At 24.2% G+C, this 26,137-nt stretch overlaps 12 protein-coding genes across 12 annotated transcripts; 6 read left to right on the top strand and 6 right to left on the bottom strand.

The window, feature by feature from the left end:
• Positions 1-535: 535 nt before the first annotated feature.
• On the bottom strand, positions 536-3,643 carry DICPUDRAFT_83293 (uncharacterized protein; the record flags this gene model as incomplete). The annotated part of the gene is made up of 4 exons (XM_003292633.1): positions 536-574; positions 1,335-1,337; positions 1,411-2,585; positions 3,574-3,643. The coding sequence occupies 4 exons, from the start codon at positions 3,641-3,643 to the stop codon at positions 536-538; spliced, it is 1,287 nt and encodes a 428-aa protein (XP_003292681.1).
• A 421-nt stretch (positions 3,644-4,064) lies between these two features.
• Positions 4,065-6,733, bottom strand: DICPUDRAFT_83292 (uncharacterized protein; the record flags this gene model as incomplete). The annotated part of the gene is made up of 7 exons (XM_003292632.1): positions 4,065-4,984; positions 5,065-5,233; positions 5,337-5,487; positions 5,552-5,623; positions 5,703-6,209; positions 6,307-6,456; positions 6,540-6,733. 7 exons carry the CDS (start codon positions 6,731-6,733, stop codon positions 4,065-4,067), a joined length of 2,163 nt encoding a protein of 720 aa, XP_003292680.1.
• Positions 6,734-7,112: 379 nt separating this feature from the next.
• Positions 7,113-9,653, bottom strand: DICPUDRAFT_83291 (uncharacterized protein; the record flags this gene model as incomplete). The annotated part of the gene is made up of 5 exons (XM_003292631.1): positions 7,113-8,083; positions 8,167-8,498; positions 8,580-8,651; positions 8,716-9,228; positions 9,301-9,653. The coding sequence occupies 5 exons, from the start codon at positions 9,651-9,653 to the stop codon at positions 7,113-7,115; spliced, it is 2,241 nt and encodes a 746-aa protein (XP_003292679.1).
• A 656-nt stretch (positions 9,654-10,309) lies between these two features.
• DICPUDRAFT_157428 (uncharacterized protein) lies at positions 10,310-11,696 on the top strand (the record flags this gene model as incomplete). The annotated part of the gene is made up of 5 exons (XM_003292640.1): positions 10,310-10,608; positions 10,706-10,964; positions 11,049-11,186; positions 11,261-11,414; positions 11,503-11,696. 5 exons carry the CDS (start codon positions 10,310-10,312, stop codon positions 11,694-11,696), a joined length of 1,044 nt encoding a protein of 347 aa, XP_003292688.1.
• Positions 11,697-12,553: 857 nt separating this feature from the next.
• On the top strand, positions 12,554-13,618 carry DICPUDRAFT_92909 (uncharacterized protein). Its single transcript, XM_003292639.1, has one exon. It carries the CDS (start codon positions 12,571-12,573, stop codon positions 13,612-13,614), a length of 1,044 nt encoding a protein of 347 aa, XP_003292687.1. The 5' UTR covers positions 12,554-12,570; the 3' UTR covers positions 13,615-13,618.
• Positions 13,619-14,284: 666 nt separating this feature from the next.
• On the top strand, positions 14,285-15,655 carry DICPUDRAFT_6436 (uncharacterized protein; the record flags this gene model as incomplete). Its single annotated transcript, XM_003292638.1, has 1 exon — positions 14,285-15,655. A coding segment is annotated over one exon (1,371 nt), but the record flags the coding sequence as incomplete, so codon positions are not given.
• A 373-nt stretch (positions 15,656-16,028) lies between these two features.
• Positions 16,029-17,026, top strand: DICPUDRAFT_157425 (uncharacterized protein; the record flags this gene model as incomplete). Its single annotated transcript, XM_003292637.1, has 2 exons — positions 16,029-16,482; positions 16,554-17,026. The coding sequence occupies 2 exons, from the start codon at positions 16,029-16,031 to the stop codon at positions 17,024-17,026; spliced, it is 927 nt and encodes a 308-aa protein (XP_003292685.1).
• Positions 17,027-17,245: 219 nt separating this feature from the next.
• On the bottom strand, positions 17,246-18,611 carry DICPUDRAFT_40939 (uncharacterized protein; the record flags this gene model as incomplete). The annotated part of the gene is made up of 3 exons (XM_003292630.1): positions 17,246-18,064; positions 18,136-18,214; positions 18,478-18,611. The coding sequence occupies 3 exons, from the start codon at positions 18,609-18,611 to the stop codon at positions 17,246-17,248; spliced, it is 1,032 nt and encodes a 343-aa protein (XP_003292678.1).
• Positions 18,612-19,013: 402 nt separating this feature from the next.
• Positions 19,014-20,799, bottom strand: DICPUDRAFT_99423 (uncharacterized protein). The gene is made up of 4 exons (XM_003292629.1): positions 20,305-20,799; positions 20,122-20,228; positions 19,660-20,050; positions 19,014-19,592 (listed from the first exon to the last, which is right to left on the bottom strand). The coding sequence occupies exons 1-4, from the start codon at positions 20,599-20,601 to the stop codon at positions 19,086-19,088; spliced, it is 1,302 nt and encodes a 433-aa protein (XP_003292677.1). The 5' UTR covers positions 20,602-20,799; the 3' UTR covers positions 19,014-19,085.
• Positions 20,800-21,458: 659 nt separating this feature from the next.
• DICPUDRAFT_157422 (uncharacterized protein) lies at positions 21,459-22,348 on the top strand (the record flags this gene model as incomplete). The annotated part of the gene is made up of 2 exons (XM_003292636.1): positions 21,459-21,693; positions 21,807-22,348. The coding sequence occupies 2 exons, from the start codon at positions 21,459-21,461 to the stop codon at positions 22,346-22,348; spliced, it is 777 nt and encodes a 258-aa protein (XP_003292684.1).
• A 279-nt stretch (positions 22,349-22,627) lies between these two features.
• Positions 22,628-24,153, top strand: DICPUDRAFT_157421 (uncharacterized protein; the record flags this gene model as incomplete). The annotated part of the gene is made up of 2 exons (XM_003292635.1): positions 22,628-23,140; positions 23,221-24,153. 2 exons carry the CDS (start codon positions 22,628-22,630, stop codon positions 24,151-24,153), a joined length of 1,446 nt encoding a protein of 481 aa, XP_003292683.1.
• Positions 24,154-24,587: 434 nt separating this feature from the next.
• DICPUDRAFT_99421 (uncharacterized protein) lies at positions 24,588-25,576 on the bottom strand. The gene is made up of 3 exons (XM_003292628.1): positions 25,287-25,576; positions 24,951-25,175; positions 24,588-24,876 (listed from the first exon to the last, which is right to left on the bottom strand). Exons 1-3 carry the CDS (start codon positions 25,440-25,442, stop codon positions 24,802-24,804), a joined length of 456 nt encoding a protein of 151 aa, XP_003292676.1. The 5' UTR covers positions 25,443-25,576; the 3' UTR covers positions 24,588-24,801.
• Between the last annotated feature and the right edge of the window lie 561 nt (positions 25,577-26,137).

The raw sequence follows: 26,137 nt of genomic DNA, 5'->3' as shown, positions 1-26,137 counted from the left end.
TATATTTATTTAAAATTGAACACTTTAATTAAATCTAATATTTTAAATAAAAATTTTATTGAATTCTCTAAAGAATGATATATTAAACACCAAAGTAACTTTTTCATTTTTAAAAAGTATTTAATAATATTAATAATAAAAATAAAAAATAAAAAAATAAATTGTAATAATTAATAAAAAAAATACAATATAGAGATCGATAATTAAAAATATGTTATTGTATATTAAAATTTTGATTAAAATAATTATTACAATGAAAATTTTTATTAATTTAAAAAAAGGTGAATTTTTTAATTTTTAATAATTATAAATATGTGTATTTTAAATAAATTTGAATAGAAATAAAAAAATAAAGTAGATTTTGAATCTTCAGGTTTTTCATACTAATAATTCTTTGATGCTCATTTAAATATATTTTAATCTTTTTATATAAAATATTTTTTTCTTTTTTTTTTATTTTTTAACAAAATTTGTTTATTTAATTTTTATAAAATCATCTTGTGGTTAAAAGTTATTTCTTTGAGTGAATTATCTTTCACAAATGGTAAAATGGAAATAATTTTAAATGTTTTACCTTTAGAATAAAAAAAAAATAATAAAATTCATTTTAATAAAAAATTATTTATTTTAATTATTATACAAAATTTTATTTATTTTATTATTATTTTCTAATAATAAAGTTATTTTTTATTTTAAGATCTAATGTTGAATAAAAATTTAGATTTGCAATTGATTTTGGTGAAGGCGGTTGGATAGTAGATGGATATAATTTGATAAACCAATTTGAAAACAATAATTACAAAAACTAAACAAAAACCCCAATATTTAATTTTTTACATAAAATGAGCTGATACTGAAAATGAAACGATATAAACCCCAATGTTTGAATGTGACTTTAAATGAACTGATACCAAAAAAGAAAAAAAAACCCCAATGTTTAATTTATGACTTAAGACGTGTTGACCTTGGAAAAGAATAAATAGAGCCCCGATGTTTGATTTGTGAACTATATAATGGCTAGACTGAAAAAGATAAGAAAAATCCAGTGTTTGATTGCGACCCTAAAATGAGCAGATATGGAAAAAGAAAAATACAAGAACCATAATGTATAGTTTGAGACTTGAAACGTGTATTGTGACCTAATATGAGCAGATATTAAAAAAAAAAGAAAAAGACAAGAACCCTTATGAATATTTTGCGACTTGAAACGTGTTGAGTTTGAATAAGAGTAAACAAAAACCCAATATTTGATTAGAGAATTAAAACATATGTTGATACTGAAGAAAGTTATCTTAAGAGTTGTTATGACGACCTTAAATTTAAGCATTAGTTACTTTCTGCATAAATTATTAAAAGAAATTAATTAATATATATTTATTAAGTACAGATATGAATGTGTAAATTACTTACTATTATGTCGTGAAACTCTTCTCTACAATTTGGGCAGGTTTTTATACGTCTAGACCATTGTTCGATACAATTGTAACAAAATTTATGAAGGCAATCGATTATACCCATTTCATTTGTATCGACAAAATTAAGACAAATAGTGCATTTGTCATCACTTTCTGAACGTTCCCTTTCCAAATTCTCTCTTTCTAATTGTTCTCTTTCTTCCCTCTCTCTTTCTTCTCTATCCCTTTGGATTCTTTCTTCTCTTTCTCTCTCTTCCCTTTGTCTTTCTCTTTCTTCTCTTATTCTTTGTATTTCTTGTCTTGCTCTTTCCCTTTCCTCTCTTTCCTCTCTTTGTCTTATTTTTTCTGCTCTTTCTCTATCTTTTTCGATTCTTTGTAGTCTTGATCTTTCTGATTTTTCAATTTGTTCTCTTTCTTCTTGCATTATTTCAAATCTTTTTCTTTCAAGACCTTCTTTTATTTGTCTCTCTCTTTCTAAAGATTGAATTCTTTCTATTTCTGCCCTTTCTCTATATTCTTTTGTTATTCTTTCTATTGTTTTAAGTCTTTCCAATTTTTCCATTTCTTCTCTTTCTTTTTCTTTTTTTAATTTTTCCATTTCAACAAATTGCTTTACTTTATTTAAACTCTCTTCATCTTCGAGTTTATGTTTTTTGCAAATTTGTTTATCACCATTACATATTTCATTATCTAAATCCAATGGTCTCTTCTTCATTGGATGATTGCCAATTGATGTAGATGGAGCTGCAGATTTTTTTGATACAATTGCTGATGGACTAGATGGAGCTGCAGATTTTTTTGAAACAATTGGCGATGGAGTAGATGGAGCTGCAGAGGTTTTTGATACAATTGGTGATGGGGCAGATGTAATTGGTGGTGGATTTGGGGTATTAATTAATTGAGAAGAAATTGAGTTGAAAAATTGAGATTGTGGTTGATGGTCTGATGGGGCACATGTGGAAACAACTTGACGTGGTGGGGACTGATGGTTTGGTTTTATATTTTGTGGGTTTTGGTGAATATTAATTTGATCAGCTAAATTATTGTTGATTGTGTTATAATATTGTGAATAGGTTATATTTCTATTATTATTGTAATTATTGTTGTAATTATTATTGTTGTTACTATTGTAATTGTTATGGATTGCAAAATATTTATTTACTAAATAAACTAATGAAAAAATAATAATAGCAAATAATATAAAAAAAACAATCATTAATTGATCCATTTTTAAATGGTAATTAATAAATAGTTATTGAATGTGAAGATTATTATTATAAAAAAATTAAAGTATATGATTATTTGTATGTATATGATTATTTGTATGTGATTAAAATAATAATGAAAAAAAAAATCCTTTATAAATACTATAAAAAAAATGTAAATTTAAAAAAAATAAAAAAAAAAAAAATTATCGAAACACTAAAAAAAGAAAAAAGTAAATTAAAAAAAAAATTAAAAAAATTAAAATTTTAATTTTTAAGCTCTACCACAAAAAGAAATGGAATCTGAACAATCATTGATAAAAATTAAACATTGTGTTAAAGTAAAAGAAAAAGTGTGTGGTTGATTATTAAAATGAAAAAAAATTTTAAAAAAGTTAAACTGTGGTTAAATGTATATAGAAAAAGTGTTTGGTTGATTATTATAAAAAATTAATTAATAACAGTTTTTAAAATTATATGAAAAAATTCCTTACTACTATAAAATATTCAAACTTTCGATTTCATTAAATTATTATAATTTTATAACTTTATAAATAAATTATTTAATAATAATAATTTATTCAATAATCTGTTGGAACAATTATTAATCTCTTCTGGTATATTCATTGTTACTATAATTTCTTAATTATTATATTTTGGTGATGAAAAAAAAAATAAAAAAAAATATTATAAAAATAAAAAAATTAAAAAAAAAATAAAAAAAATTTAATTTTATATTTACTTCAAATCAAAATATAATTATTTATTTATTTTTAATTTCCCAAAAAAATAAAATATATAGTTATACCATATATGTTTATTTATATTTTTAATTTTTTACAAAAATAAATTTACTTTTTTATAAAAAATACCAAATCTAATATATATACGTTTGATAGGTCATCTTATAACATATTGATAGTAACCTGCACATATTTATGTGGTGCTTTTACCATTTTTAATAGCCCCATAACCTAAAATAGTTGCTTTTAAAGATGAAGAACAGGAGGTATCTACAGTCATTGATTGGCCATGAAAATTTTAACAATAAGACACCCTACTTGATATTGTAAACTACTAAAAATATTTCCTGAGGTCGTTTTACTTTACCATTAGAAAACGGTAGTCAAATGAAAAACATAAGAATTTGAACCTCTCAAAGATATAGGATCAATTTATGTATCATCCAATGCTTCCCAAACACCTTTATTATCAAAATTAATAATTAAAATATTTTAATATATTAATAAATATTAGTTTAAAATATTTATATGGTGACAGGGATAACTACCCTATAAATTAATATAAAACTTTGAACAATATTATTACTTTAATATATAATAAATAAAAATTAATAAAATTACTATTAAAATGATAAAAAGGGAAGATTATTTATTTTTTATTTTTGGGAGTTTTAAATATGAAATCCATTTTAACTTCCAAATTAAAAAAGTGAAACTAATAATACAAATAAAACTGAATAAATGGAAAAACCTAATTTGAAAGCTGATGAAATATTATCTGAATCACTATCACTATTATTTGGTCTTGGTGTTGATGGTTTTTTGGTTGGTTCTACATTTTCTTGGGTTATTTCTGCATTTGTATAAGCATATAAGCCTTGGATATATAAATCTAATCTATAAATACCAACAGTATCGACTGATTTTGGGAAGTTAAAAGTAAGTGAATCTGGAGAAACCTTGGATACGGTACATAAGATATTGCCAACAACCAATTTAACATCTGAAATTTGTTCTGTTTTAAAAACACCAACAATTGTGACTGTGCTTCCTGTGTTGACTATTTTGATGGTGCTATTGTGAATCTCTATATTCTCATCTGAATAAACAAATGTTGCAATATTTGATCTTTGACCACCAACGTCGACTTGAATATTAAAACTTTCACCAACGGTTAAGGTTGTTTCTTTTAGTTCGTTTGGATCAAAAGAGAAATAATTGATTTCGGAGTGGAAAGCAGAGACATAAAGTTCCTCAAAGTCATTTACGAAAACAAAAGTTTTTTTATTTTCGTAATCAAAACCTGAGCCTACAAAATTAATAGCACCATTATCAAGATCGGTAAAGTAACCTTCGATTGTTGGTTTAATATAATTGTATAAAAATTCTATTGTTTTTGGACCATTATAAAATGAGATGGTGGAAGTTTGATTGATTGAACCGACGCCTGGTCTGATAGAGAATACTATTTTCTTATGGGGAATAACATATTTAAAAAGTTGGATATTATCAAGTGCGATATCCTCCTCATCAAAACCCAAGTTATTACCAGTAATTGTAATATCAAGACCACTGGTATCAGCAAGGAAATATTGTGGTACTGGATCAATAGAAAAGTTTGCTATAGGTTTTAAATAAATAATATATATTAATAACATCATTACCAAACCATAGTTTCTTAAATAAAAACCAATTACTTACGACATGAGCTTTCAAAATTTGTAAAACTGTTTGGAAGGATAGAACCTCTTACTATATTAGATTTTGTACAAAGATAACATGATGGAATTTTAGTGGCAAAAAAGTTATGTTGAATTTCTACTTTAGTAAAATCAATTAAACATAAATCTTCTGGTAAATCACCACTAACCTATTTTATAAAAAATATAATATTATAAATAAAAACTAAATTAGAAAATTACTTTTTTAAAATTATAATTTTAATATTGAATTTTTTAAAAAAATATACAAACCTTTGAATAAGTAAGTGTAAGCTCTGATAATTTACTAAAATCAAAGTTTTTAAATGATACAGTTTGTTCTGGTTCAATTTCTGAAAAATCAATAATTGAAACGTTTGATAAATCTAAAGAGTCAATTTTAACATTAACAGTTTCTAACATACTATATAAAAATTGAATAAATAATTAATTTTAGTTTTTAATCTTTTAAAAACATGTATACTTACAATTCAGAGTCTTTTGGTAATTTAATACAATTGTTACATGTCTTTAAAAATTCATCAGTATTTAAAATTGATCTATACAATAGAATTTAATTAAAAATTAATTATAATACTAAAAAAAAAATAGTGTTTAAATTAAATCATTTGTACTTACATTTTTAAATTTGGGTAATTATTTGATAAATCAATAATTTGGTTAGTACTTAAAGCAAATATTTCACCAATTACAACTACAGATGATAAAGTGGTGAGTTTACTTAAATCTGGGAAATAAATGAGTTTTTGAAGATCATTATTTTTAAAAGTTAAGTATTTGAGTTGTGGTAAAGAGTTGAATGAGCCTAAATAACTTGCTGGAATAAAACCAGTACCACTGTATTCCATATCTTTCATGATGATGGTAACATCAATGACATATGGGAAAGAATCTTTAAGACTAATGAAACCACTACTTGTAACTGGGAATTGTAACTGGGTTAACTCTTCATTTCTTGAGAATGAACCTTCTACCGAGAATTGGGTAGTTTCTATAACATATAGAGTTATAACTTCTGTAGAAACCCATCTAGTGTAAAATATTCCTTGGAAATCATTAAATATGATAGTTGTTAATGAAACTGGTAAATTTACATTTTCACTGTATACTGTATCATAAAGGTCTCTATAATTATTATTGTTTATTACAAAAATAAAATAAATTATTATTATTTTTTTTTAAAATAATAATAAATAAATTTTTATTTTTTAAAAAAACTTACATAGTCTGTAAATTAGCTAAATTTGAAATTTGAGATAAAATATTTTGTGGAATGGCACATTGAGCACCCAAAACTAACTTTCTGAGCCAGGTAAATACAGAGAAATCGATATTTTTTAAATCATTTGAAGAAATAATAAGATCTGTTATTCTAAAGTTATAAATAAAAAAAAAATTAAAAAAAATAAAAATTAATATTATTTATTTATTTATTATTTAATATTTTATACCTACTCTATTTCTACAACGTGTTGGAATGAGTTTAAATCTGTTTCACAAGCAAATAAGAAACATGGGTCTTCACCATCCAATTGCAGAGCATTGATAATTAGATCTGCTTGAATTAACTCGGATTCGATAAGAACAGCTTTACTGAAGTTTATAACCAAACCCAATAAAACAAATAAAATTATTTTTAATTTATTCATTTTTTATTATTTCTTACTTTAATATTTTTATTGATAAAATTATTTTAAAATTGATAAAAATATTTTTTATTTATATTTTTTCGATTTCAAGAAAAAAAAAAAAGTTTTTTAAAAATAATTATTAAAATAAAAAAAAATCTTGTAAAATTGAAAATCATGCACCAAATTCAAATAATATTTTAAAAAAAAAACCATCAAATTACAATAATTAGAATCATTTAAAAAATCAATGTAACTGACATTGGAATTTGGGTTCTATTTTTATAAACCCTCTAAAAATTGAGAATAAGCAGCGTGATAATTTTTTATAAATCATTTTAGGGGGTCGATTATAAAAAATTAAAAAAAAAAAAACAAAAAGTTTATTTTAAATTTTATTTTATTTGAAAAGTGAAAACAAAAAAATACCCAATATTAAAGTGAGTGGGAATTCTAATTTTAATGATGAGGAAACTTCATCTGATGAGGAGGTTTGAGAGGGTGATGGTGATGGTGATGGCGATGGAGATGAGGAGGATGAAGAGTCAATTGGTGATGGTGTTGGAGGTGGTGTGTATGTGCCATATACTTGATAAACAGTGGCAATGGTATCACAGAATAAACCATCAATGGTTAAATAAAAAGGTAGATCTGTTCCTACGACTATATCTGATTTTGGGCATGTAAAAGTAAGCAAAGTATTTGATACCTCCAAAGTTGTACATTCTATAAAATAATAATCTTTTTTGATGACTATACTAACTTTTGAAGGGTCGGTAGTTGGAAAAGTGCCACTAATTACAGTTGTATCACCACTATTAAAAGCGATATCGTCGTTGATGCCAATTTGGTTTATTCCATAAACAAAAGATACCTCTTTTGATTGTTGTGAACCTGACACTACTTGAACTGAGAAAACTTGGCCTGCAGTTGGTGGTTTTTGTAAACCCGAAATATAAACAAAGATAGACGAAGCTTCACGATTTGAAAATGGAGCACTATATGGAGTATCATTATCTGACATAGTTAACATATTTGCATTTGCTTGAGATTCAGTACTAAAACCAGAGCCTACAAAAAATATTATACCATTATCTGTGTCCACATAGTATGATGAAATTTCTGGTGGTGCATAATGATAATTGAAAGATATTTGTTTTTCTCTATCATTAAAAGTGACCTTGATGGTTTTGTTTGTTGTACCTAAACCTTTTTCTGTATATATTCTAATCAGTTCATTTGGCACAGTGAAGTCCCATGAGTCAACACCTTCAACATCAACATTAAATCCTAAATCTTTACCAGAAATAACAATAACGTCTCCTCTTGTATCGACTAAGTATAAATCCTTGTATTCGATTTTAAAGTTTGCTTTAATTGAATAAATCAAATAAGTTAGAATTTAAATAAATGATAGTATTACTATTAATAAAAAATAAGGATTTTATACATACGACATGAAGCTGGGGATTCTAATCCAAATGTAGTAAATTTATTTGGTAAGATATTTGTTCTTACTGATTGATCAGAGGTGCAAATATAACATGATGGTACCTTTGTTGAAAATAGATTGTTTTTAATTGAAACACCTGTATAACCCATCTGGCACATTTCATCTGGTAAATCACCGGATAATGATGTATTTGTGATATCTAAATTTGAAAGTTTTTTAAAATTCATATTATTGAATGTAATATTCTGAGATGGTTCAATTTCCCAAAGTTTAATTTTGGTGCAATTTCTGAGGTCGACTTGATCAACATAAAATTTAATAAAACTAAATTCACTGTAAAATAAAATAATTAATATAAGTTTTCTATTTATATTTTATAATTTATATTTTTTTTTTTTAAATTAAAATAATTACCATTTTGAACCAATTGGTACTTTATAACAGTTACTACATGTTTTAAATAAACTTTTACAATTTATTAAGGAACTAAATATTTTGTAAAAATGATTAGTATATAAAAATGTTATTATTTTTTTGACACAATACATACATTTCGAAACTAGAAAAACTATTTATGAAATCAAGTGATTGACCTTGATTTAATACAAAACCATCACCGTCAATTCTAAAATAGTACAAAGGTGATCTACTAAAGTCTGGTAAATAAATTTTTTTTGAAAGTTCTTTTTTTGTGGTATTTGCATCAAATTCGAATATAACTGAACTAACTGGTAATTTTTCTATTGAACCTAAAAAACTTGATGGAATATAACTTGAGCCAAGTGTGACTTCTTTAAAATAGATAGCAACTGAAATAAGATTTGGAAATAATGTTGAGAGATCTGGGAAACCTTGGGGTGGGATTGGAAAATCGAGACTAGTTATTTTACTCTTTACAAAGGCACCACTTATTGAGAAATCAATTGTATTATGAACATAGAGTCTATCAGCATCTGCATTAACCCACTTGGTATAGAATGTACCTTTGAAATTTTCGAATGCTATTGAAACCAAACTTGATGGTAAAGAAACATCGACACCCTCTACTAAACCATAAACTGATCTATATATAAAATAAAAACAAAAGTTAGTAAATTAATTTTTTTAATTTGAAATAAATAATTTTTAATCTTACAATGAGATTAAGTTGGTATAGTTTTTAATTTGAGATAAAAGATTTAATGGTGGAATGATTTTTCTACCTAAATCTATTTGATGTACATTTTTGAAAACTGAGAAATCAATTGAAGATAAATCATAAATGTTTTCCCCACTTGGATGGATAATAATTCCCGTAATATCTCGATTAACTTCCCCATCTGTACCTGAACATGTAAAGTATGAACATATTGGGAGTGCGAGTTGGCCTAAGATACTAAATATTCTTTCTGCTTGAATTTGTTCATCTTCCGTTATATTACAATTAATTCTACTAAATAAATTTAAAATAATAAAAATACAAAATGAATATTTTAATATTTTATTCATTGTTTTGATTTCTTTTTTTTGAATGTGAAATTGCTTACTGAATATTTTTTTTTATTTTTTTTTTTTATTTTTTTTTTTTAAACAGATTATTTTTTGTGCAACTTCCAAAATATCTTAAATTTATTATAATAAAACCTTTGTTTCTAAGATGGTTTTAGTATTGTTTAAAAATTTAAAAATAGTTTAAATTTACGAAACTGAGTGTTTGGGTTAAGTGATTAATTTTTTTTAAATTTTTTATTATAATAATAATTTATAAAAAAAGATATTTTATTTGGTTGTAAAATGGTTGTGAGGTATAATACCACACAATAAATAATAAAAACAGTATTTATGAAGATAATTACTATTTTATTTTATCATCTTTTTTTTTATATTCTATATATACACAAAAGGGATAATTTTATTTATTTGTTTTAAAATTTATTTTTGAACTTTAAAAAAAAAATTTTTAAAAAAAAAAATTCAAAAAAATTAATTTTTTTTAAAATTTTTTTTTTTTTTTTTTTTTTTAAATTAATATATGCCAAAGATATATAAAGTTATATATATAATTATAAGTTTAAATAACACTGTTTAAATTTTATAAAATCCATATACCACACATATATAATACTTTCTTCAATCATATATTAATATATATCTAGAAAATCAAAATGATGATCAAATTTAACAAATCGTTAACTTTATTAATTATTTTAATTATTGGTTTAGTTTGTTTAGTTTCACCAGCATTCTCACAACAAAAACAAGCAGGTAGCACTACTACAACTAGATCAGCTGAAGATACTAAACTTTTAAAAGAATTTAGAGATTTAGCTGTTAAGGAAGGTGGTATTATTCAATTAAAAACATTAACTCAAACTAAAAAATTCTTACAAGCAAAAAATAGACCATATGAAGTTTTAGCATTATTTACATCATCCAATCCAAAATATGGTTGCGCAGGTTGTCTGTAAGTATCGATCATATTTCAAAAAAAAAAAAAAAAAAAAAAAAAAAACGCAATATTAATTATATTTCAATTTAACATACAGTCAAATAAAGAATAGCGTTTTAAATTATGGAGCATCTTATATCCAATATTTAGAATCACCACAATTTTTAGAAAAACCAATATTTGTTGTTATTTTAGAAGTCGATTCAACTCTTGAATTCTTCCAACATGTCGGTTTTAATACAATCCCACATTTAGTTTTCATTCCAAGTGGTTCAAAACCAATTCAAACCAAAGGTTTTACATTCACTAAAGTCGACCAAGCAACACCAGCCCAAATTTCAAATTTCATTTTATCTCATTCAAAGATTAATGTAATTTCATTCGATTATAATTATTATTATTAGAAAAAAAAATTTTAAATTTATTAATTATTTTTATTATTATTATTAATACAGATCGAACCAGTTAGAACTCTTTATGAAAAATATTCACAACAATTTTTCGGCACTATTATTTTTATTGCTTCACTTAGATTCATAATCACTGCATACAAAAAGAGAAATAACCCAATGTTTTGGTATTTCTTAACTATTGTAAGTTTCTCAACATTATCTATTCTTAAAACCCAAGTATAAAAATTCTAATCTTCTATTATCATTTTTCATAGTTATTATTTTCAGCTGTTATTATGGGTATCTTTTATGATTTCATTCACAAACCAGCCCTTTATGACTATGACCACCGTAATCAAAAATATAACTATTTCTCAAGAGGTTCAAGAAGTCAAACTGTTTCAGAAGGTTTCATTATGGGCGTTTCAAGTATGGTTAATAATAATTATAGTTTTTAAAAAACCCCAATCTATCAATACGATTACTAATTATTTTTATTAAAATACTACTATTATAGCTTTAGCAATTACACTTGTATTTATATATATCTCTGATATTTTACCAAATTATTCAAGATTTGGAACCAAAGTTAAGAATGTTCTCTTTTTCCTTGGTATGGGTGCCATTATATCATTCCTTTATTTCCAATCAATCGCTTTCTCAATGAAATATTACAGACCATTATTCTTTATTCCATCATTCGAATTTTAAATTCAAAAACATAAACGCATCCCAAAATAAATCTATAAAACGACAACACTTTATATAAAAAATATAAATTAAATAAATGTGAATCACATAATTAAATTATTTAATTATTTAAAAAAAAAGAAAAAAAGAAAAAAAGAAAAAAAGAAAAATAGTATTATTCAACACACAAACGAAAAAAGATTTAGTATTTTTCTAAATTTTAAAAAAAGTATGTGGGTGTGTTTATAAATATTTTAATATAAAATATTAAATACTAAATAATAATACATATTATTTATTAAATATAAATATTCAAAAGAAAAACTATTTAAATAAAAGAACAATTTAACTTTGGGTAAAAAAAAAAAAAAAGATATTAAAAAAAATGAAAAAAATAAAATTAATTTTTTTAATTTTTTTAGTTTTAATAAATTTTTTTTTTCTGTGCGATAGTAATAAAATAATGACTATCGATAATAGCATTTATTTAGTTAATGAAAATAACAATAACAATAGCATTGATGCATATTATAATTTTACAAATAAATTGTATAACAGAAATCCAGATGTTATAATCAAAATAGAGTCCATTGAACAATTAAAAGATGCAGTTAAATATGCAAAGAGTTTAAATAAGAGGGTATCAATAAGATCGGGTGGGCATTCATGTTGTGCATTTTCTATATTGAGTGATACTGTTAATTTGGATATGAGTGGTTTAAAAAGCATTAAAGTAAATGTAGATGATAAGACAGTGGTTGCACAATCAGGTGTTTTAATGCTAGAATACTATACAGAGATAACAAAGCATGGATTGGCATCACCTGGAGGAACATGTCCCTCTGTGGGTTTGGGTGGTTTGGGCTTAGCAGGAGGAACTAATTATTTGTCACCAATGTATGGTTATTTAATTGATAATGTAATAGAGTTTACCGTATTACTAGAAAATGGCGATATAGTTAAAGCAAATAAAGATAACCAATACAGTGATTTATATTGGGCACTAGCTGGAAGTGGCCATGGTGGATTTGGCATAGTTGTAGATTTCAAAATTAAGCTGTATCCAATAGAGCCCTATTACTACGAAAATGCAATAACCTATGCACTCAAAGATACCAATAGGTTATTTGAAATTATAAATACATACATGGAAAGCTTGGAAAAATGTAAACTAAACAGAATAGGGGTTAGTATAGATACTAGATTTAACAACGTCGACGATAAAGTGAACTGTACATTAATATACTTTTACAACGGTGCCGTAGACCAAGGAGAACTAGAGTTTAAAAAGTTTTATAACCTTTTTAAAATCGGTGGTTTAGATGTCCAAGTTGAAGAATTTGACGGCTCAAAGATAAAGAAATCAATTTTAGATATAATTAAATCAGTTCCTCTTGACAATGGTACATTTAGACAGTATTCAAAATGCAGGTTCATAGCAAATCTAAATAAAGACATATCAAAAACATATAAAGAAATTATAGATCTTGGTTTAGAAACTAAAAATAAACAACTAATCGACTCTAGTGACCAGTTTGAAATATCTGCGTCTATATACTACCAAGGTGGTAAACAAAGTCAATATGATCCAAATATTAACAATTCTTTTATTCACCGAGGTGATGATTACAATTGGACAGTAGTTATTATTTGTAAATATAACAATGAGGCGAATGACGTCCCATTTTTAAAATATAAAGGTGAAATCAATAAAAGAATGCCTATTTTCCACAACCAAATTTATCAAAACTATCCAGATGACGACATAACCAATTGGCAAGAAGCCTACTATGGCTATAACTATCCAAAACTTCAACAAATTAAATTAAAATATGATCCAAACAATTATTTTAAATTTCCACAATCAATAGAATTACCAAATAATAGTAATAATAATAATAACGATAGTAATAATTTTAAACATTTAATAAAATTTTAAAAGCAATATTTAGTTTATTTTATTTATTTATTTATTTATTTTTTTATTTATTTATTTATTTTAAATATAAAACATATATGTTTTTTTATTAAAATAGAATTTTTTTTATATAAACTGTTTATTTTATATTTATAATTATGGAAAGATAATGACGTTATATTAAATCTTGAATGTATCAAAATCTATAAATAAATTTTATTATATGTAAATGGGTGGTTGTAAACATATGTACGTTTTAAATGTGTGTGCATGTGTGTGTGTTTTTATTATTTTAGTATGAGTGGGTAAATATTCATAATCTTTTTTTTTTTTATTTTTTTTTATTTTTTTTTTTATTTTTTTTTTTGAATCTCACCCTACTGGTGATATTTAAAATATTAGAATTGGTTAATATTAAAAGAAATAATTTTTTGTTTACAAAACCATACAAATTGTAATTATATTAATTTAAAATATTAAAAAAAAAAAAAAATTATTTCAAACAAAAAAAAAAAAATATAATTTTTGATTAAACAAAATTTATAACCTCAAAAAAAAAAATACAAGTAAAATAATGATAGAAATAGAAAATGAAATAAATAATATTCCCAGCAACAGTAACAATAATAATAATAATAATAATATACATAATTTATTTTTAAATAGTAACAATAATAATAATATTAATAATAATAATAAAAAATTAAATATAGTTTTAAATAATGAAAAAAATAATAATTATTATATTTTTATAAACCCATTATTTAAAAAGACACCAGTATGTTATGTAAAAATAGAATCAGTTGATAATTTAAAAGAAGCTTTAAAATATGCAAAGAGTTTGAATAAGAGGGTTTCAATTAGATCAGGAGGGCACTCATGCTGTGTTTTTTCAATATTAAATGGAACTGTTAATTTAGATATGAGTGGCCTATCAAAGATTCAAGTAAATGTAGAGGAGAAAACAGTTACAGCTCAATCTGGGGCAACAATGCTCGAATATTACAAAGAAACTACAAAATATGGACTTGCTTCTCCCGGTGGCTCCTGTCCATCTGTCTGCTTGGGTGGTTTAGCTTTAGGTGGTGGCAGTAATATGCTCTCAATTACACATGGCTATATGTTAGATAATATTATAGAAATTACTATTTTACTTGAGAATGGTGAAGTGGTCAGAGCAAATAAAGACAATCAATATTGTGATTTATTTTGGGCCTTAAGGGGTAGTGGTCACACAAATTATGGTATAGTAATCGATTATAAAGTAAAATTACATGCTATTGAACCTTTCTTTTATCACAATACAATTGATTTACCATTTGACCTTATAATTGAAAACAATACAATAATTAATGACTATTCAAAATCAATGGATAAAAGGGTTTACCTAGGAATAGAAAACAGAATAACTGCCAAAACCAAAAAGCTCACATCAATAGTAATTTTCTTTTTCAATGGGCCAGTTGTAGATGGGGAAAAAGAGTTTAGAAAATTAGTATCATTACTCAAGCAACCAAAGGTTATCGAAATAGATGGAGAAAAGGTTAAAAAAACATTTGTACAAATTATAGAAAGAGTTCCTTATGCAAACAAACCAAGAAGATCATACACTAAATCAAGATTTATGAGTGAAATTAATAAAGAATCATCTGTTGCTATTAAAAACATTATGGAAAAGGTACCGCAATTATTAAATGAAATGGTTATAAACGACAACATTGTAAATTTTAGTGCAAATGTTTATTATCATGGTGGTGTTCAAAACAGTATCTCAAAAGATGAATGTGCATTTATACATCGTGGATATGGGAGTTTATGGTCAATAAACTTTATTTGCTATTATTTAAAAGAAGAAAACGATAAATTGTTCTCAACCTGGAAAAACTTTTTATTTCAATATTTAGACAAAAGTTTTGGTACACAAATCTATCAAAACTATCCAGATGATGAAGTAAGCAATTGGCAAGAAAGATACTATGGTCAACACTATTCAAAACTTCAACAAATTAAATTAAAGTATGACCCAAATAATTATTTTAAATATCAACAATCAATAGAATTACCAAATAAAGATATTAAAAAATAATCAAAATAATTTATTTATAAAACACTTTCATATTTTAATCATTTAAAAAAAACTGTGTGATTGCCCACATTGTTTTTAAAAATAAAATGTTAAAAAAATATAATTAAAAAAATAAAACCTCTTTATTATAAGAATTAACCTTTATTAATATCTATTTTTTTATATTTTTCCCAACCTGGTTTCATTTTATCATGATATTTTTTTTTTATCTCATATTCCAATATCTATTTTTTAATTTTTATTTTTTTTTATTTTTTTATTTTTTAATTTTTTTTTTTTAATTTAATTTCAATTAAAAAAAAAATAGAAATTTTTTTTTTTTTTTTTATTAATTATATACACTATAAAAATGTTAAATAAAAAACTAACATTATCAATTATTTTATTTATTTTTTCTTTTATAAATTATTCATTGTCAGCATCATCGAGCGATGCCACACCAATAAGAAATATTGTTATATGGCATGGTTTAGGAGACTCTTGTTGTTTTCCATTTAGTATGGGTAAAATAAAAGACATTATTCAAAACCAATACCCAGGTGTTTATGTCAAAAGTATTGAAATTGGATCCAGTATTGATGAAGATGTTTACAACTCATGGTTCAAAAACGTCAATGAGCAAATCGATATGGCTTGCGAAATGATCAAGGCCGATACCAACTTAACAAATGGATTTAATGCTGTTGGATTCAGTCAAGGTAGTCTCTTTTTAAGAGCATTTGTAGAGAGATGTAATGATCCACCAGTACATAATTTAATTAGTATTGGTGGGCCACAAAACGGTGTTTTTGGTGCCCCAAGATGTAAGTGATATATAATCAATAGATTGAAATCAATGATTGCAATTTCATTAATATTTTTTTTATTTGTTTAGGTGCAACAACAAATGGTACTTTTTGTAATGTAGCTAGAAATCTTTTAGAACTTGGTGCCTATGATGAATATGTACAAAATAACTTGGTACCTGCAGAATACTGGCAAGATCCATTACAATACTCAAAGTTTTTGGAAAAATCTATATTTTTAGCAGATATCAATAATATGAAAGATGTAAAAAATCAAACCTATAAAGATAATCTTTTGTCATTAAATAAATTTGCATTAACATTATTCCTCAATGACACCATTGTAATTCCAAGAGAAAGTGAACATTTCGGGTGGTATGAAGAAGGTCAAGCAAAGAATATTATACCAATGGAAAAAACCCAACTTTACCAAGAAGATTGGATTGGCATTCAACAACTAGACAACGAAGGTAAATTAATATTTTTGGAATCACCAGGAAATCATTTACAATTCACCGAGCAATGGTTTATCGAAAATATTATACCATTATTAAATGAATAAATGGATATAATATAAAAATAAAAAGTTTAATATTTAAACTTTTTTTTTTTTTTTAAATAAACCTATAATTTCTTAAAAACTCTTTTTTTTTTTTTATATTTTTTTTATCTTTTTTTATTTTATATTTTTTTTTTACAAAAATTTTTAATTATATAACTATATTAGTTTAAAATATAATTATTATATTGTTGATATTATTATTATTTGATTGTTATTAATTTAGAATTGGGTATCTGGTTGTTTGTTTGGGAATGAACAACCGTTTTGTCTGATGATTTCCCAAGCACCATAGTGACCAGCGTTAACTGAAGTTTCGATATCTTTACCTTGTGAATAAGCAGCTAAGAAACCACCACAGAATGAATCACCAGCAGCGTTTAAATCAACGATTTCTTCTGAAGCAACTTTAACTGGTTTGAATTGAGATAATTTACCATCTTGGAAAACAATGGTTGATTCTGGACCTTGAGTGAAAATGACGGTACGTGAACGTTTGGTGTTAACTTTTTCCCAAGCAGCGAGTTTTTCAGCAATAACAGCGATATCTTCACCCCAGTTCATCTTACGACCGAGAACGACGGCTTCATTTTCGTTGGCGAAAACAATATCAACGTATGGAAGGAGGGCTGAAACTCTTTCAAAGAAGAATGGAACTTCAATTAAGAATGGAGCAGCTAAACCATAAAGGAAAGTTTTGTTGTTATCAGCGGCGTGTTTGGCTAACATTTGAGCACTATCTGGTGAGACAGTTAAGAAATAACCGGCCATATAGAAATATTCAACTGATTTGATGATTGATTGCATTTCTTCAGTTTCTAAGTGAGCAATTTTGAATTCGTTGGCAGCACCTAAATTAGTACACATTGATCTTTCTTTTGAGTTGATGAGAACAGCACAAGCACCAGTTGGTTTTTCAGCATTAACTAAATATTTAGTAACGACACCATTGGCTTCAGTGTTGCTCTTTAAAATTTGGGCGTTTTCATCATTACCAACACAACCTGAATAAACAACAGTTTGTTTGTCTTTTAACATCCACTAGAATAATTATAAAAAATTAATATTTAATTTATTTAATATAAAAAAAATAAAATAATAATTATACATACTTGAGCAACACGGGCAGTATTTTGAGCAGCACCACCTGGGATGTATTCAACTTTGTTGTTTTCAACTAATTCTTTGTAGCTATTTAAAATAATTTAATTTAATTTATTGGATTTTTGTAAATTTGAATTTTGAAATTATTCGTTAAAAAATAAAATTTTAAAAATATTTTTAGAAAAAAAAAAAAAAAAGTTAGAAATTTAATTTATTTATTTTAATTAATTATTATATTGATTGTTATTGATTATTTTTGATTGTTTTTGATTATTATTGATGATTATATTGATTTATTTTACAATTTTATTATTTTATTTTGTTGTGTGCACAATCATTATAAAACATACAGTGGTAAATGTTTATCTTCAGCTAAAATAGCATTGTTGAGGGTTAACTCATATTTGTTGAGGAGTTCCATATCGACATGGGATGAAATATCGAGTAATGGGTTACCAATGACAAAGATTTTTGGTGATGACATTTTGAATATTGTTGTTGTATATACTAAATGGTTAGCTAAAAAACTAAAATGAAACGAAAAAAAAATATTTTTTAAAAAAAAAAAAAATTTCAAAAAAAAAAAAAAAATATTTAAAAAAAATTAAATAAATAATTAAAAAAAAAAAGATTTTCTTTTTGAAAAAAAGACGAAGAAAGATTTTTTTCTCGCTGACTCAGTAATTTTTAATTAAATATTAATTATTTGTATATTGTTGTATTATTTGTCTTGAAATCTTTTAACCAGTGGTTTTTTATAATTATTAATAATATGTTTTAAAAATTATTTATACCCCCACCATTCCATTATTATAATTCTATTTTAAAATAAAATTTGAAAAATAACATATTTCATCTGTTAAAATTATAAAATTTAGTTTTTTTTTTAATAATAATATAAAGTTTTTTTTTTGTTTATTTTTTTTATTTTATTTTTTTTTTATCTTTTTTAATGATTTTAGATTTGAACAGAATAGGCAGGATTTCTTGAAATTAAACAATCTTTGTCATAGTCAGCACTTATTCTAGCAAAACCGTTTTCACCCCATGAACGACCAAAATTATTTTTAATAATATAATAGTTGTTATCTTGGTTATAACCAACCAAAAGTACATTATGATTGATAGCATTGTTATTGATATTGGTATTGTTACAGAAGAAAATACCACCAGAGTATCTTAAAAAGTCATCGGTAACATAAATACCGACACCAACTGGACCTTGATCACGACATTTTTCAATGATACTATCTCTACCAACATCACTGTATTCAATGTCACCACCTTGAACAACAATATTACTAGAGTTAAAGGTACATGCTGAGGCTCTATCACCAACATATGGATATGTAACAGAGTTTTGAATACCATTTTGTTGAATATAAATTAAAGCTTTGTTTAAGTCACCACTTAATCTACTACATCTAGTATAGTTTGAAACTTGATAATATGGATTTGGTACATTCTAAAAATAAAAATAAATGTTATTATATTGTATTTATTATGGGTACTAGAAAAAGGTGTATATTTACATTAATACAATCAATAACTTGTTGTTCTGATAATTCATATCTTTTTTTACTTCTCATGGCGGCTCTTGATTCATAAACACCAACAGCAGTAAATGCCCAACCTGCTGCACAATTTCCAGAGTCTTGTGGGTAACCAACAACACCTTGATCTCTCCAATCATATGAGCCTACATTATTTACACCAACAGTATAAATATGTTCACTATCTTTTACTTTTAATCTTTGATTTAAATTCAATAAAGTATTTTCGTTTGAATAGCTCATTAATGATAAACTATCGTGGAATCTTGCATTGTATGGTTTAACACCTGAAAATGAACCTACTGGAGCAAAATTACAAACAACATACCAATTATCACCACAATTATTTTTTGAACATGCTGCTTGATTTCTGTTTAATAGTAAATTTAAATCTATTAGTATTAGTTTAGAATTTTTATTTTAATATATTTGTCTACATACGTATTATTCCAAATAATATTGGTATATGGTGTACAATCATGGTCTCCATTACAGAAGGTATCATCATAATTATAATATTGTTTATTTGCTGATAATCCATCAACAACCTATAAAAAAATATAATTGTTGTAATTAGTAAAAAATACAATTAATTGGTTATTATCTAAAAAGGTTTAATATTACATCGTTTGGAGATGGTTCACTATTGAATCTTAAAAATGATTCACCATATGCTCCACTGTTTCCCTTTTGGGAGTATTGTGAAATTCTTTGACATGTTTGGGCTTGAGCAAAGGCATTTGCATATAATGTTGAATCCCATGACATTGTATTGTATGTTCCTAATATTTTTGGAGTAACAGTTGATCTAACATTATTAAAATTTCCTATTAATTTTGTTTTTTCCTTTTCTGAAAAATCTTGTGCATATGCATATCTTGTAATACATAATATTAAAATGAGAAGTAAATATAATCTCATTTTTTATTAATATTATTGCTATATATTCGATATATTTGATTTGTTTTATATAGATAGTTTTGTTTATAAATATCTAGTTTATTATTTATTGACTTTATTATTGTTATTTAAATATCTTTTTTTTATTTTTTATTTAACAAAGTTGGAGTGGTGAAAGAATAATAAAATTATTTTTTTTGTTATTAATAATAATATCACATAAACACTCTTTTTTAAAAAAATTTTCTTTTTTTTTTTTTTTTTTTTTAATTAATTTTAATATAATTTATAAAAATTGAATGTAAAAATGGTATAAAATATAAATAAAATTAAAATAAAATGATTTCAATAATTAGTAAAGTGGGGGTTTATTATTTAATTATTTTTTCTTTTTATTTTAAATTACTTTTTTATCATACTTATATTGAATTTTGTATATATCAGTATTACTCTTGAAAATATTAATATGAAAAAAAATTGTTCACACACTTCTTCCCACATTTGAAAATAAATTGAAAATAAAAATAATAATAAAATTTATTTCTCATTATGTACCACACAATGAAGTAAAAAGAAATTATATATATAACTCAAAACCCCACACTTTTACCACATCCCACCTTTTTACATAAAATTTCCAACTAAATAAAAAAAAAAAAAAAAGAATAATTTAATATATTAATAAAATTATAGGGTGAGTTTTATTTTTTCTTATTTTTTTTAAAATACATAATATTAATAACTCAACATTTTATAAAAAAAGATAAAATAATAATACAATAATAATAACATACATTAAATAACCGAATTATAATTATAGTTGTAAAATATTAAAACATAGATAGATAGATAATTATTTTATTGTATATATATATAAAATGAAAATATCAAAAATTATTTGTTCAATAGTTATTGGTATTTTATATGGAGCAACAATAAATGCACAAACAAATTTTGACAATTCAAATGCAGCTTTAGTGTATGATAGTTTTGTTAGAAATGCTGGTTATCCAGCAGGTGTGCAACAAAATTCGGCAATAACTCCACAATTTGCGTCAGCAGTAGATTCAAATACCTTAATTAATTCAAATTTACCAGCAAATACATATAGAGGTAATTTTAATAATAATAATAATAATAGAAAAAAAATTTAAAAAAAATTTATATTAATAATCTTTTATTATTTTATTTTTATTTTTATTTATTTTTTTATAAAATTTAAATAGTTGGAGTTAATCAATATTCATCATTAACACCAACACAATTTGAAAATGGACATATTTCAGGAACACAAGCAGGTTTACAACCAATAAATGGAACAGATACATATGAATATAGAGGAGATGGTGGTATCGCCGGAGGTACACTAGCAGGTATTATTGTAGGTTCTGTATTGGGTGGTTTGTTAGTTTTAGCAGGTCTTATCTCTGCATTCATGTCATGGAGAAGACATATGGAGTTAAAGAAATCTACACTCTATGCTGATTATAGAAACAACTATAAAGTTGAACCAGTTCCAGATGTTAAAGACCACGTTCCAGGCGAATACTACCGTGAATCACATCGTATAACTCTTAATGATGGTTACAACCACGAAGCCGTTAACTCTGCAAGATACAGAGAAAATCATAATTTAAGTTATGTCAACAGAGAAAACCAAGAACTTAACATTCCACGTAATGCTGGTGATACTGTTCGTACAACAACTCGTGTAACTTCACCACATACCACAACTACTGCAAACATTAGAGATAATCTAAACCACTAAACAAAAAAAAAATCCAAATGGAAACTAAAATAAAATAAAAATTAAAAAAAAAAATAAAAAAAAAAATAAAATAAAAATTTCTTTAAATATATAAAAAAAGTAATATTACTTTGATCAATTATTATAATTATTATTATCTTATTAATTTTATTTTTTTTTTTATTTTTTTTATTTTTTTCAAAAATAATTTTCAAATTTTTTTTTTTTTTTAATTTTTATGAAAATATAAATATTTTTTTTTTTTTTTTTTTTTTAATTTTAGATTGCAAATAAAAGAAAATGAGTGATACAGAAGATTTATTTGGGGATGAAGAGGAAAGAAAGATTTTAGAAGGTACATTTGTAGAGAAGGTTCCATCATCATTACCAAATAAATCAAAGGAGGAAGAAGAGGAGGAAGATGAAGATTTATTTGGTGAAAAAGAGCAAGAAAATGGTGAAGATAAAAAAGAAGATGGTAGCGATAACGAAAATAACAAAAATAAAGAAGAAGATGAAGATGAAGATTTATTTGGTGAAGATGAGGAAAAAGAACAAGATAATGAAGAGGGCAGCGATTATGAAAGATTAAAGAAAAAGAAATCAAAAAAGCATAAAAAGAAACATAGCCGTCACAGCGACGAAGAGGATGGCGATGGTGATGGCGATGATATGTCAACTGAAAAGGCCGAAATGAACGCAGGTGAACAGTTTTTTGGTGGTGAATCAGATGAAGAAGAAGAAGAGGAGTTAATTCGTGATCCAATTGAATTAATTCATATTGAAACACCAAAAGTTAGACCGGTCGAAAAGGTAAATATTTAATCATTCCCGCTAGAGCTCAAAAATAATAATATAGATTTAATATTAATAAACTTTTTTTATAATTATAGGTTATGAAAATTAAATTATCAAATATTTTAGGAATTCAACCAAAACCATTCGATCCATTAACATTTGAAGAAGATGAGTTAAATAGTGAACAAAAAAATAAAAACTTTAATAATATTGAATCAGTTATAAGATGGAGATGGGGATTGGATTCAAATGGTAGACCAGCAAAAGAAAGTAATACACGTTTTGTTACATGGCCAGATGGATCAGCTCATTTATTTATTGGTAATGAAGTATTGGAAATCAAAGAGCAAGATTTAAGAAATGAACAATTTTATGTATATAGTTCTCAAGAGGGATTTATTGAATGTGAGAGTAAAATCGACTCAAGAATCAATATTAGACCAGCCAACATTAGAAGTAAAGTTCATCAACGTCTTTCAGAAAGCGTTGCTAAGAAATCCCTGAAAGTCAGTAGAATTAAATCTATTCAAACTACATTGGATCCAGAAAAAGAAAAAGAACAAAGAGAAAAAGAACTTTTGGAGACCATTAGAGAAAATAAAAAGAAACAAGAAGAAGAAAATAAACCAAGAAAGAATAAAGCCCTTACCAGCGATTATCTCGAAGACGATGAATACGATGGTTATCGTAATGAAAAAGGTGATGACTTTATCGTGGATGATGAAGAAGGTGAAATGTCTGAAGATGGCGATTATAAACCCTCTGAAGATGAAGAATCTGGCAGTGACGAAGCTGGCAGTGATGAGGACGAATACCAAGATGAAAGCGATAGCAGTGATCGTCATCGTTCCTCAAAGAGTAAAAAAGACCAAAAAAGAAAAGATAGAGATAATAAAAAAGGTAGTAAAGGTTCATCGAGTAGCAGCAGAGCTCAACAAGAAATTTTTGGTGAAGATGAAGACGATGAAGAGTTTATAAGTGTTTCTAAAAAAGTAAAAAGAAAGGTTTTAGATGATGATGACGAATAGATAAATTATAAATTCACATCACATCAATAAAAAAAAAAATAAAAAAAAAAATAAAAAACAAATAAATAACAATTAAAAAAATATGTATGAAATCAGCGTCCTATGGCACCGTGGAGATGCTTTTATTTCTTTTTAATTTTCATTTTCTTTATTGTAAATTATATTCTAAATCCCTACTTCTAATTGTCCTGACTATGGCTCTCTTTTCAAAAACAAATAATTGTAAATTTATTTTGATTATTAGTTTTATATAATAATAAAAAATAAACTCTTTATAATTTATTAAAAGTTATCAAATAATTATAAGTTTAAAAAACCCGTATTACTTTAATTTTAAAATTTTTTTTTTAAAATTAAATTATCATAAAAGATATTTTATTATAATAATAAAACCAAACAAAAAAATAAAAAATTAAAAAAAACAGTAATATTATATTTTATATATAAAATTCTTTATTTAATTTTTTTTTTTTATCTTTATATAAAAAAAACTATTTACAGGGGTGAATATATACAATTTATATATATTTACAAGGGTGAATATATATAATTTATATATATTATTTTTTATAATAATTATTATTGAATATTGGGGTATTTTTTAATTTAATTTAAATTATATAAATATATGATTATGATGACTACTATTTACAAACTTGATGAGGAAACTCTACTAACTAACTTTCTTACAATTTCATTCATTTTTAGATGAACTTGAAGTGCCTATTTAAAAATAGTTTAAAGTTAGATATATTTTTTTTTTTTTTTAAATTGTGAATAAAAGATAATATATTTACCTCGTAAGACTTGAAATAATGTTTAGAGCCATCTCTTAAAATTATAATCCAATCAGACCAATTGTGGTCCAATGAAAACTCTTTGATATCAACGAAACCCCAATGGCAAGTTAGTTGGTCTTTATCATACAAATAAACTCCATCTTCGTTAATTTTGATGGTTCTTTCTATATATTTAACCTCCGGGGATGCCCCTCTACATGAGCCTTCATCTGTTATTTGATACTTGGGTTTTAAAAAAAAATAATTGGTAAGAAAAAATAAAATTAAAAAAAAAAGAAATTAAATAAAATTGGTGGAAAGAGGGAAAAGTTTTTATAAAAAATTAATAATTACCTGAATCGTGTAAATTTCTTCTATTATTTTATTATCTTCACATTTTTCATTATTTATCCCAATATCATTTTCGGTGGTATTTATAGTCCCCTTGTTACTCTTTGATTTACTCTTTTTAAAAATCGATACGAACGGTTTGGCAATTGACAATGTCATATTAAATAATTTGTTTATTTGTTATTTATTATAATATAATTTGTTTTTATTTTTAAAAAAAAAAAAAAAAAAGTAATAATATCTTTAACTATTATTCTTTATAAAAATAAAAAATTATTTATCTGAGTTTATTCTATTATTAATTGAAAATATTATTATTTATTGGACAGAGAATAGGAAAAAAAAAAATTAATATATTTTTGAGTATGACAACAGATTAGGTTTGTAAATGAGGTATTCTACAATAAAAATATTGAAATACACAAAATAACAATAAAAAAAATTTTAAAAAATAAAAATTAAAATTAATTTATAAAAAATAAAAAATTAATTATTTAAAAAAAATGTGTATTTACTCTAGAGAAAAATTAAAAAAATTAAAAAAAATAAAATTATAAAATATCTAAAATAATTGTTTTTTTCTTTTTTGGAATTATTATTAATATTAGTAATAAAATTAAAATATTTTACAAAATTTATAAAAATAAAAATAAAAAAAAAAACTAATATTATTATTTATAAACTATTTTATTATTTATTTTATTTTTTTAAATTTTTTATATTATTATTTTTTTTTTTTTGTTATAGCAACACCCAATTTTTATTTTTTATACCAAATTTTAAATTAAACAAAAACCAAAAACAAAAAAAAATTATTTGGGGAAAATAGAAAAACAAAATTAATTTATAAAAAA

The sequence above is a fragment of the Dictyostelium purpureum genome (assembly GCF_000190715.1).
Source record: "Dictyostelium purpureum unplaced genomic scaffold DICPUscaffold_361, whole genome shotgun sequence".
NCBI classification, from domain to species: Eukaryota; Evosea; class Eumycetozoa; order Dictyosteliales; family Dictyosteliaceae; genus Dictyostelium; species Dictyostelium purpureum.
This window is presented reverse-complemented; position numbering and strand designations above follow the sequence as displayed.